Here is an 11,305-nt window from a genome sequence, read left to right as displayed (position 1 = left end):
CACTCTGAATGACTTGCGCCTTCCACTCTGAAGGAGAGGCTTTGGCCATCACTACATTTCGTAGTGATCTGGGTGTTGTCCTGGTTCAGGAGGTTGAGAGCGTCTTCAGATGTAGGCAATGCCCCTTAGGTTGAATTACACTCACCTGTCCCTTGTAACCTTGCCCCTCTGGTCTTTTTTGGATGGAACTTTCTAAGAATGAGGGTCCCCCCACTAAAAGCTCACTTCTGAATGTGCTCGCTCTCTCTTGCCAGTCTCGTGACTTTCTCTTGCTCTCCCATTTGGGGAGCTTGAGGCCGAGAACAAAGAAGCTGTCCTGAGCTTGTTTAAAGGTCAAGTGTGTGTGTTTTATTTGGTGTCCCTGAAAATTCACATGAGCGTGTGGGTCAGGGGCAGCAATAGAGGGCTCCATGGCCCCAAGAACCGCAGAGTTGATGATTCACTGCAAAAGCAGTGAGCCCAGACATCAACCTACCTGCACCCAGTCCAGGGAACGGAACACTGGAAGCCACAGCCTTGGGGTGCAGGGAGAGCCAGCCCACCTGAGTCAAGGCCACCAGGGAATGCCACATGGCCCTGGTGACCCCGGAGCTCCGGGTGCACCTCAGGTGGGCACACGTGTAGAACATGGCAGGTAGATGGGTGAGCCAGTACAGACCAGGGATGGGTGGATGCCTGGCATGGTGATCACAGGCATGGCTCTTCCACCCGTTGGCCCCACTGGGATGTGACTCCAGGCCACAAAGTGGCCTCACACATTCCCCATTTCCATTAAGCAAAGAGAAAAGGCATGTGGGGCTGGGGGACGTGGGCTGCTGGCCAGTGACACCTGCCTGGAGACATGCCCACCCAGGAAGGCTCAGCCTACGGGAAGTGGGCTAAGATGGAGACACAGGTCACCCTACCTGTTCACCACTTCCTGGCCACCAGTCTCCACCCAAGGCTGTCTGCTCAAGCAACTGGAAACTCCAGGAACATCGCAGGGCAGCAACCTTAAGTCAGTAGGGAATACAGTGTCCTGTTCAGAAGAAATGCCAGGAGCGCACAGCACCAGAGCCTGCCAGGTAGGGCAGGGCAGCAGACTGGTCATGCCTCAGCTGTCCACAAGTGCTAGTGGCCTCAGGGAGCACAGCTCTCTGCTGACCCTGAACGCTCAAGCTTAACCCCTCACAGCTGCACCACACAGGCTTCAGCATGTGGCAGTGACCTGGACACGGCCTGCTGGCTCCCCAGGACATTGAAACTCAAGGATCGGATCAGTCTCAGCATCCACTGCCTGCCCACTGACATCTCTCCCACTCTTGAACAGCCTTCACTTCACTCACCATCCCAAGGCCTTCCAGACTCAGGAGCGTGGACCCAGGGCACCCGCCCAGCAGCCCTCGATGAGGAAAAGCTGTATTTACCGTGTCCCCACATCCCAAGGGGTGGGCTCTGACCCCTGCTGCAGGATGACCTGTGCCCCCCACCAGGTTTGCATGTTGGGGCTCTAAGCCACAGCTTGGTGTTAGGAGGTGGGGGTCTGGGCGGGAGGCCCCTCAGTGGGGTCAGTGCCTACTGAGAGGAGACAGCTGGACCTCTGGCTCCTTCTCCACACATGCACGCCCTCGGGCCCGCCAGGCAGGGCTGTCTGGCCCCAAGTTCTGTGGTCTGCAGTGTTTCCTCCTGGCCCGCAGCAGAGACGGGAGCCACAGTTCATGTCTGTTCAGAGCAAGCTTCAGTATGCATTGACGACCTCAGAGTTTTCAAACACCTCCTAGCTTCAACTCACTCACCAATGTTTGCCAGGCTTTTTTTCCCTTTTCATTAGAACTTAAAGGCAAATCCTTAACACCATGTCATTTCTCCCACAAATGTCAGAATTCACCTCAAAACCAGCAAATTCCTTAATGACACCAATGCCCAGCCTGTTCACATGATTGTCTCAAAAATGGCTTCTTACAGTTGATTTGCTCCCAGCACCGCAGCCCCACGTCTCTGGGCCTCTGGCTGCTTGGAGAAGGTGCTGTCTAACAGCGTCCCTCAGGGCTCTGGAGCCATGCTTCTTCTTGGTGGCTGAGCTGGCCCTCTTCACCCTGCTTCCTGTGACATTTCCAAGTCTAGGTGCATGTTATCTGGGAATTACTTTTTGGTACCAGGGATTAGGCACAAGAACTCCACCATTAAGGTGCACCCCCAACCTTTTTATTTTTTCAGACAAGGTCTCACTAAGTTGCTGAGACTGGCCCTAACTTGTGATCCTCCTGCCTCAGCCTCCTGAGTTGCTGGGGTTATAGGTGTGCACCACTGCGCCTGTCATTAATTGCAAAACTCTCATCAGATCAGGATAACCTGATACAGCAGTGACAAATTTGGGTCCCTGCTCAGCTCTCACAGTATGGAGTTGCCCTGCAAGCTCTGCCTGGCAGGCTGTTTCTGCCTGGGCAAAGCAGAGGCACCCCAAGCTGAGAACCGAGAAGACAACTTGCAGCAAGCCTGGCCACCACATTCTGCTCTCAGACCCAGCCACACTCACCAGCTCCAGGGGCGTGACCAGCTCTGAGCACCAACTAACAGGGAGGGCATGGGCAGAGAGAGCTCCTGTTGCCCAGTAGGCAGGCAGGCGGGCAGCCGCTATGCAGCCAGCTTCTGGGCACCACCCAGCACCAGGCATGTGCACAGAGCTGCCCAGCAGTCAAGGCCCATGACACAGGGCAGTGCAGTGGAGTCATTAAGCAGCCTGAAAGCCAAGGGCCAGAGCTGAGCAGCCCAGTCCCAGGTTGGCAGCATCTCTGTAACTCGTGGTCCCACATGTGGATGCAGAGCTGGGCAGACACGTCCAGTTCTCATCCATACACCATGGCCTTCCTGGGCACCTTCTATGAACTCAATGAATAGAAACGAGACACGATGCCATTGTGCCAAAGAGCCGACGCCCAGGTCAGTCTCAGTACAAGAGGCTGCAAGGACAAGAGCTGAGGGTGCAGCTTTGACCCCCACGGACAGCCCACCCTTCCTGTGCTGCCATGGAGCAGACGCAGCCCCACATGTGCCGTGCCAACCAGACCCTGGCTTTGAATTCAGATCTGGCCTTTTAACTGGCTCCCAATGACACAAAAGTGCTCGTTTGTAAGTTCCCACATGGTGAGGTCGCAAAAGAGGCTTTGCTTCTCTGAAAAATGTAACACTACCTTGCCAAGATGGAAGAAAGACGGATGAGCAAAGAGGGAGAGAAAGAGCCAGGACAAAAGGTTAAAGTGCACACGAGTGACAGCGGGGACAGGGGTCAAGTTCATGGGGTGAGACAGCCATGGACACATCTCCAAGGCGGGTAAACGGGGTGTGTGTGTGTGTGTGTGTGTTTATGCTTGCGCATATGCACTGCTCAGTCTCCATGGCATACTCTGGATCCCCTTCTTCTGATGGCATTTTCCTGGTGGTACTTCTCAGGAGCTGTATGGAGCTCCAAGCTCCACCCAGTTATTCTGAAAGCCCATAAGGTTTCCTTCCAGGGTCAAGAGTGACAGAGGGCACAGCAAAGGTGGAGCCCCGGGGCCAGGGCCTCTACACCTGGCCCCCCCGGTGAGTCCTCTGATGCCGCGTGAAGAAGCCCAGGTGGCGGAAGCCCTTCCCACAGCGCTCACACTCATAGGACCTCTTGGCCAGGTGCAGCTTCTGGTGGATGCTGAAGCCCTTGGGCCACCGGAAGGCCTTCCCACACTCGGCACAGGTGTAGGGCTTCTCCCCGCTGTGAATGCGCTGGTGGTGACTAAGGTTCTCCTTGGTCCGGAAAGCCTTGCCGCAGTTGGTGCAGAAGAAAGGCCTCTCCCCAGTGTGCACAAGCTGGTGCCGGAGGAGGTTGGACTTCTGCTTGAAGGCCTTCCCGCAGTCACCACACACGTAGGGCCGGTGCTCTGTGTGAACTTTGCGATGCTGCACCAGACGGTCCTTCAAGCTAAAGGCCTGTCCACACAGCTCGCAGCTGAAGGGCTTCTCACTCGTGTGGTTCCTCTGGTGGCGCAGGAGGTTGGAACACCAGCGGAAGGTCTGGCCGCACTGGAAGCACTCAAAGGACCTGGTTCCTGTGTGCACCGTCTGGTGAGCAGCCAGCCGGCTGTGGCAGCTCAGCGCCTTCCCGCACGTGCCACAGATGAATGCAGGTTCCTCCGTGCGGCTCTTGTGCTGCTCCCCAAGGCCTGGCCACTGCCTGCAGGACTTTTCACACACCTGGCCATGGAGAGTCGTGGGCTTACCTGCCTTCCTCCCTGGAGCAGTCCTGGGAAGCTGCACCTCACCCACAGCTGGGAGGAAGCTCTTCCCCCAGCTATCCCCTCTTTGGACTCTTCTCCGCAGGTGGATCTTCTCGTGAACCCAGGCCAGCTGATCACAGAGTCCTTTGTGGTCAACAGGCTTCCTTGACCCTACAGAGGAACACCAACAAATTTACAGGATTGGTGGCTCTAGGGGCAGGCAAGTCGCGCAGTGGCCACCCTGAAAGTGTGAAGAAAAGCTACCAAATGTCATCTCTACTCATCTCAAGCGAAACAAGGAGGCACTCCTAAAAAGTCACTCCCTACAGCATAAGCTATAAAGAAACATGCTAAAAACACATAGGTGAGCCGAGCTTGGTGGCACATGCCTGTCATCCCAGCAGCTCGAGAGGCTGAGACAGGAGGATGGCAAGTTCAAAGCCAGCCTCAGCAACGGTGCTAAGCAATTCAGTAAGACCCTGTCTCTAAATATACATTAGGGGGGCTGGGGATGTGGCTTAGTGCTTAAGTGCCTCTGAGTCAAATCCCTGGTACCCCCGTACAAAAAAAAAAAAACACAGAGGAGGCTGTGGCTGGGGCTCAGTGGTAGAGCGCTTGCCTGGCATGTGTGAGGCAGTGGGTTTGATTCCCAGCACCACATGTAAATAAATAAATAAAGATCCACTGACAACAAAAAAGAAAAAGAAAACAAAAAACAACACCCACATAGGTCAGCTAGAACTACTAGCACTGGACTATACAGAGTGAACTCAGAGCTCGCTCTAGCTCCGTGCGAGAAGGTTTGACCAGCTCAGTAATGCACACTGGCTGGTGTCCCCACGTGAAGAGGGACTCAGGACAGTGTCACCCCGCTGAGGTACAGGTAGGGCCTAGGCAGGGGCCGGGGAACTCCATATATTCAGGACCCCACATCCTCCCCAGCCAGGGGCTCCAACAGGTCCAGGCGCCTTCCAGCCTGTCTCAGGCGCACACAGCCCTGGATCTGAGCTAAGGCACTGACTCTGGGGCTGGGTAGGGCTCAGTGGCACAGGGCTTACCCAGCACATGGGAGAGGCCCTGGTCCATCCCCAGCATCACAAAAGGGAGAAACAAAATACCCTGGTGACCACTGCCAAGGCCACCACCTCCATTAAGGGAGGGAGGCAGCACCGCTGACCAGCGTTACAAATGAGCCGGAATAAAGAGCCCACCTAAGGCCACTCAGGAGACTCTGACCTGCATCAGGCACACAGGCCTCAGAACCCCCGAGTTGTCACAGAACAGTGCCTGGGACTGGCGCAGGCTCTCCACACACCTCCCTCCCCCAAATTACCTCACCAGCTGAGCCCAGGACCCTTGTAAATGCCCATCCCAGTAGGACCAGTGGCAGGAGTGCAGCTGCCACCTGTGTCCACTCAGAAGCAGCTCTGTGCCCCCTGCCCCTGGGAGGGGAGGGTGATGGGAGCTCTGAGGCCAGAGGAAGAGGCCAGCCAGTCCAGAGTGCTGCGCTCACCTGGGTGGGAATCCCGCTGTGCTTCCTGAAACTCGGCTCTCTCCCAGTCTTCAACCCATGGCTCACCCCACTGCTCCAGGTGAGAGACAAGATCTGGTCTGGGGCCGCAAAGTCCTTCTCAAAAGAGAGAAAAGGTTTTATTTGTGCAGAGGACAAAGTGAGGGTCAGGGCTCAGGCCAGCTTTAGGTCAGCAGAAGGTGAACTCAGCAGCCAGGACAGCCCCGAAGGACCCCCTGGAGAATCTTCCCTGAAGCAGAGATGAAAGAAGAGACATCCCCATTCCCACTGTCCCACACAGGGTCCTGGAGACTTGAGCAAAGAAGACAGTGAGGCTGGGCACGGTGGTGCACACCTGTCATCCCAGCAGCTCAGGAGGCTGAGGCAGGAGAGTCACAAGTTCAAAGCCAGCCTCAGCAACTCGAGGCGCTAAGCAACTCAGACCCTGTCTCTAATAAAATACAAAATAGGGCTGGGGATGTGGCTCAGTGGTCAAGTGCCCCTGAGTTCAATCCCCGGCACCCCCCCAAAAAAAGAGAAGACAAGCTGCCTCCAAAGAAGTCAAAAGAGCCCCCGGACCAGATGGTCAGAGGGTGGGCCGGGCCCTTCTGTCTGCTCAGGCTGAGAACTCCCTACCCCAAGCCCTCAGCTAGAACTTATCAGGCTCTCGAGGCCCACACAGCCTCACCCAAAGCAACCAAGCTCCTGAAGTTGTCCAGCATCACATCCTGGTAGAGGGCCCTCTGGCTGGGGCCAAGACACTCCCACTCTTCCCTTGAGAAGTACACTGCCACATCCTCAAAGGTCACCGGCACCTGACATGTGCACGGCTCCAGGACTAGCTGCTCCTGAAAAAAAGTGAGAGACACAGCACCAAGTCCCACGTCTGCAGGAAGGGGTGAGAGCAGGTGACAGTGTTCAAGAGGAAAAACCCCAAGAGGTCCATAGCCAAACCTGGGAAGGCATCTGTGTGGGCAGGTGTCTGCACCCAACTCTTAGCTAGACCCCTGACTCCCATGTGGCTGCACTTGGAGATGGGGCCTCTGAAGAAGCAATTAAGGTTAAATGAGGTCAAAGGGTGGGGTCCTAAACAACAGGACTGGGGTCCTTATTAGAAAGTCAGAAAGCCAGGCTGGGGGGGCGCATGCCTGTAATAATGGCAATTCGAGAGACTGAGAGGCAGGAGAATCACAAGTTCAAGGCCAGCCTCAGCAACTTATTGAGGCCCTAAGCAACTTAACAATACCCTGTCTGAAAAAAAAAAAAAAAAAGAGTTGGGAATGTGGCTCAGTGCTTAAGCACCCCAGGTTCAATTCCAGGATGAGGGGGAAAAGGGAAGAGCCCCATGGCTCCTTCCCACAGGAGGCCCTTCACAAAGGCAGCCTCTACATCCAGGAAGAAGCCCTGGCCAGCACTGCACATGCCAGCACTGATGCTGGACTCTGCAGGATAGAGAAGCAGATGGCTATAGCATTAAGCTGCCCACGTGGTAGTTTGCTTGCAACTGTGATGGACTAAGCACGTAAAAGAACCAAGCCCATTTTCCAAGTTGGCTATGACTTCTACCAGGCTCTTACCTAAGTGAACTGGGCTCTTTCCTTTTCCCAGCCCCAAGAAAGAGAACCAGCGGAAAGGTGAGCCTGGCGGGTACCCTCCCTGCCTCGGCCGCACCTGGGGGCCTGCAGCCAACAACAGCTCACCTGGAGCACATCCACAGGAACTGCAGTGGTCACGCTCTGAGGAAACACAGGCATAATGGAGCAGATAGTCTGGGGAGACAGAGTGGGGTGAGCAGGAGAGGCTGGCCCAGAGCCCCACCTAACTCCAAGAGCCAACCCCCACTTGCAAGCCCAGGGAGCCCAGGAAAAGCCAGTGGTGCCTATGCCCTGGCATTGAGGTGCCAGGGAGAGCAGGTGCTATGGCCCCTGGCAAGCAGCAGAACTCTGGAACACCAGGAAGCAGGCAGGCCTTCTCCAGACCAGACAGAGACCAGCCGGTATGGCTGAAAGTCACCAGCCTGACTGCGGACTTGGCACTGGAGAGTGACACAGAGCCCCCAACCAAGGTAGCTAGTTCCTGGACAGCAGGCCAGGCCACTCCACAGGGCGGGCCTGGGTGTCCTTGGGTGCTTTCCCATGAAGGGACCCAGCCACCTTCTCCCAACTCAGAATATGGGCTGGCCCGCGGAGTCCACTCGCCCTCCCTGAGGTGCCCGTCAGGCCAGGCGTCCCCCACTAGGAGCCGCATTTGCTGCTCTGGCCTCTGGCCTGCCAAGAACCACCTTCCCCGGGATCCAGGCGCCTCTTCTGCAGGGGCCTCGCCTCCCCTGTGGAGCCCAGCCTCAGACACCACCGGAGAAGACATCCCCAGTGGTAGGAAGAAAGAGCACACCTCCTTCCCCTGCACGTGAGAAGGGGCCTTGCTACAGACCCTCCGTCAGGAGTGCCCTGAGAGCCATCATGAGCCTGTCACACCAAGTCCAGCAACTTAGATAAAGACTAGAGCTGAGCAAGCCAAGTGGAAGCCCAGCCTGCTGAGCGAGTGCCACCAGACGGACACTCCCCGAGAGAAGAGCAGGCTGCAGGCCTGGCATGTTTTTTCTAGCAGGACCAACAAACAACTTCCAGTTTCTCTTAATGAGGCAGCACTACCTCAAACCCAAACTGTCAGAGGAAAACTACAGCCCATCTCTCATCAACAGACATGGACATTCTCCAAATATGAGAAGGCCAAACCCCTGACTGAGGGCATGCACCCCAAAGACACAGTCACTGTGTCTGAGCTGGAGGCCTGGGACCAGGCAGGAGCTGTCCTTGCGCTCACCTCTGCACACTCACCTCACAGACTCTCCCCATTTCCCCTCTGGCACTATCAAGTCAGTCACATGGAGCTGCTCAACGCTTTAGTGTTTTCCAACTTGAGATTTGTAAGGACCCAGATGGTTGTGACCACAGCCCATCTTGGCTGTAAGAGCCTGTGTGCCCACCAGGCGACCAGGACACTGTAGAGCAGAGTTATTAAGACAGGCTGTGTGTGTTGTGGTGGTCATCGATGTCCAGACTGCTTTTCTTTTTAATAGATTCTTTTTAGTCATTGATGAACTTTATTATCTTTGCTTATTTATATGCGGAGCTGAGAATCGCACCCAACGCCTCACACGCCAGCAAGCTCTGCCACTGAGCCACAACCTGGCCCCCAGATGGCTGCCGCTTTGTTGTTGTTGTTGTTGTTATGCTGGGGACTGAACCCAGGGCCTTGTGCACGCCAGGCGAGCACTCTACCAACTGAGCTGTGTCCCCAGCCTCCCAGACTGCTTCTTAACTGACCTTTGACATGTTAACGGTTTCTGAGAAAGGCCAGGTCTGCTCTGGTTGGCCAGGGCCCACCTGTGTCCAGCTGAGCACATGAACCTTCTGCCCTGCAGCTGCTTTGCCTGGTAAGGGACTGGCTTGCTACCTTCTGCAGCCTGGATCTGCCAGCCTTCTCTGGTCTCAGCCACTCCCACCTTCTGCAGACACTCTCACACATGGGGTGCCAGGTTTTCCCCTGATGAGATCACCTCTTCCTTTTAAATGCTGGTGGCAGCTTTAGTTACAATGACTTTCCTAGCTTTTCCTTTGTCATTTGGAAATGAACCAACATCATTAACCATGTTAGAAACGCAAAGGAGATGGGCTGGGGTTGTGGCTCAGCGGTCGAGCACTCGCATGTGTGCGAACTGAGTTTGACTGTCAGCACCACATATGAATAAATAAAATAAAGGTCCATTGATAACTAAAAAAATTTAAAAAACACAAAGGAGAAAACACAGTATGAAGTTCTATAATTATCTCAAAAGATATACTGATATGATTTAAATAAATGTCTTTTCCAAAACTCATGCTACAATCTGTATCCATTCAAGTAGCCACAGGGGACCTGGGAGGTCACCAGGTGGACTGATATCACTGTCAGGGCAAGCCACAGACTGATCAGAACTATAACCCCTCTAAGTCATCAATAAAAAGAAAAGCTTAAAACAAACAAAATGTCTGAATGGACACTTTAGAATAAAGTCGGAATGGTCCAGGAAAAGGTACATGGAGCACAGGGTTTTCTATAATTGAAGCCAGAATGAGACAGGCAGTCAGTGTAGACAGGTAAATTGAGTCAGGACGGATCAAGGAGGCCAACTTTGAGTGAGTCTGGGAAGTTGGAGACTGTCCCCTGAGGGATCTCATCTAGAACCTGCCCCTGCTCCAACCTGTTGCCAAGGTACCCGGTCCCAGGAACTGCCCCTCCCTACAGGGAGCCACGAGGTGGTCAATGTGTCCTGAGCAGCTCCAAGCTGCCCTTCCCCCTTCAGCCCACCTGTGTCCCACCTTTGGGCCTCCCACCAAGCGCTCTGGGTCTGATAAGGTGTGCAGGAAGAAGATAGGGGAAGAGGGCAGGAGAACAAAGGAAGCCTAGGACATATAAAAAGGGCACAGCACCTCGCTTCTGGGGATACCAGGATGCCAGCTATGGCCCTTCTCCCTCCCGGGAGAAGTCGGTTTCCCCTTTTTAAATAAACCCTGCTTTGTGCTCGCCTCGCGTGCTTCTCCAGTGTTCTACTTCAACATGTGGGGAGCAGGACTCAGCAGTGACGGGCGGTATCTTACTGACAGTGACTCACAAACTGTGTGACGGAATGTGACAGCTCCCCTCCTCTGAGCACCATGTGGCAAAAGCCTGGATTTCCAATGGGAGCGAGAGGGTGCAACCTGCAGAGCACGCAGCAGGGAGTCAGCAGCCCCAAGAAAGCAGGCGGGGGACTGCGGCGCCCGGCAGCTCACCTGCGGGCCTCCGCCGCCGGGACTCGCGCGCCGGCCCTCCGGGGCTGTGCAGCGGGGCCGGCTTCGGCGCGTCTGAAGGGGAAGGGGGTTCCGAGCGCGGATCGGGAAGACCGGCCCGCGTCAGGCAGGCCTGGAGCGCGAGTGACCGTAAGCAACCTAAAACCGCAGCCCCCAAGCGGCGCAGGGAAGTGCCGCACCGGGTCCCGCGACACACAGACTTCAACTTCCCAACGGAAGTGCGCTGCCCCGGAGCAGCTTCCGGCCCTTCTAGGAACCGAATCTCGGTGTAACGCTGGAGGACTAGGCCCCGCCCCGGGGGCACCGTCCCAGCGCGCGCCCCGCCCCCAGAGCGGGAGCACGCCCGCCGGACAGGCCCCGCCCCCAGAGCGGGAGCACGCCCGCCGGACAGGCCCCGCCCCCAGAGCGGGAGCACGCCCGCCGGACAGGCCCCGCCCTCCAGCGGCCCTGGCCGGCCGCGCGCTCTTGCTGGAACTCGTCCTTCCAGTTCAGAGCACGCCTGGCCTTGAGGCTTCCGTTCCCTGGATAGTGAGGTCCCCGGCCACGTGCACCTGTCCGCGGACCCCTTCCACCCGCCTTCTGGATTGGCTGTGGCTCTCTCCTGAGCCTGCTGGGGGATATTTTTTCCTTTTACCGCAAAATATACCTTCGTAACCTTTCTTAATGTGAAGTGGTAGTGTTCAGTGCCTTCACGCCGTAGTGTGTGGAGTCTCAAAACTTCTCCTGCAAAACAG

General features: G+C 55.9%; 1 protein-coding gene across 3 annotated transcripts; it reads right to left on the bottom strand.

Annotated features, from left to right (window-relative positions):
* Nucleotides 1-263: 263 nt before the first annotated feature.
* On the bottom strand, nucleotides 264-10,694 carry ZNF707 (zinc finger protein 707). Of its 3 annotated transcripts, none has more exons than XM_081266070.1 (5): nucleotides 10,554-10,684; nucleotides 7,440-7,508; nucleotides 6,428-6,587; nucleotides 5,743-5,859; nucleotides 264-4,400 (listed from the first exon to the last, which is right to left on the bottom strand). In XM_081266070.1, the coding sequence occupies exons 2-5, from the start codon at nucleotides 7,491-7,493 to the stop codon at nucleotides 3,544-3,546; spliced, it is 1,188 nt and encodes a 395-aa protein (XP_081122196.1). In that variant the 5' UTR covers nucleotides 7,494-7,508; nucleotides 10,554-10,684; the 3' UTR covers nucleotides 264-3,543. The 3 variants fall into 3 exon arrangements, with proteins under 3 accessions (XP_081122196.1, XP_081122197.1, XP_081122198.1); XM_081266071.1 differs by having other exon boundaries at nucleotides 288-4,400; nucleotides 5,743-5,856; XM_081266072.1 differs by lacking the exon at nucleotides 7,440-7,508 and having other exon boundaries at nucleotides 289-4,400; nucleotides 10,554-10,694.
* Nucleotides 10,695-11,305: the final 611 nt, after the last annotated feature.

Source organism: Spermophilus citellus (genome assembly GCF_964194105.1).
Source record: "Spermophilus citellus genome assembly, chromosome: 14".
In the NCBI taxonomy this organism is placed as follows: Eukaryota; Metazoa; Chordata; class Mammalia; order Rodentia; family Sciuridae; genus Spermophilus; species Spermophilus citellus.
This window is presented reverse-complemented; position numbering and strand designations above follow the sequence as displayed.

Bases quoted from the DNA above. Each gene is read 5' to 3' on its own strand.
- ZNF707 (XM_081266070.1), bottom strand. From the start codon at position 7,493: ATGCCTGTGTTTCCTCAGAGCGTGACCACTGCAGTTCCTGTGGATGTG. The intron at 6,588-7,439 runs GTGAGCTGTTGT...ACTTTTTTTCAG, and splicing joins TTCCTGTGGATGTGCTCCAG to GAGCAGCTAGTCCTGGAGCC. The intron at 4,401-5,742 runs GTGAGCGCAGCA...GTTCCTCTGTAG, and splicing joins ACAGCGGGATTCCCACCCAG to GGTCAAGGAAGCCTGTTGAC.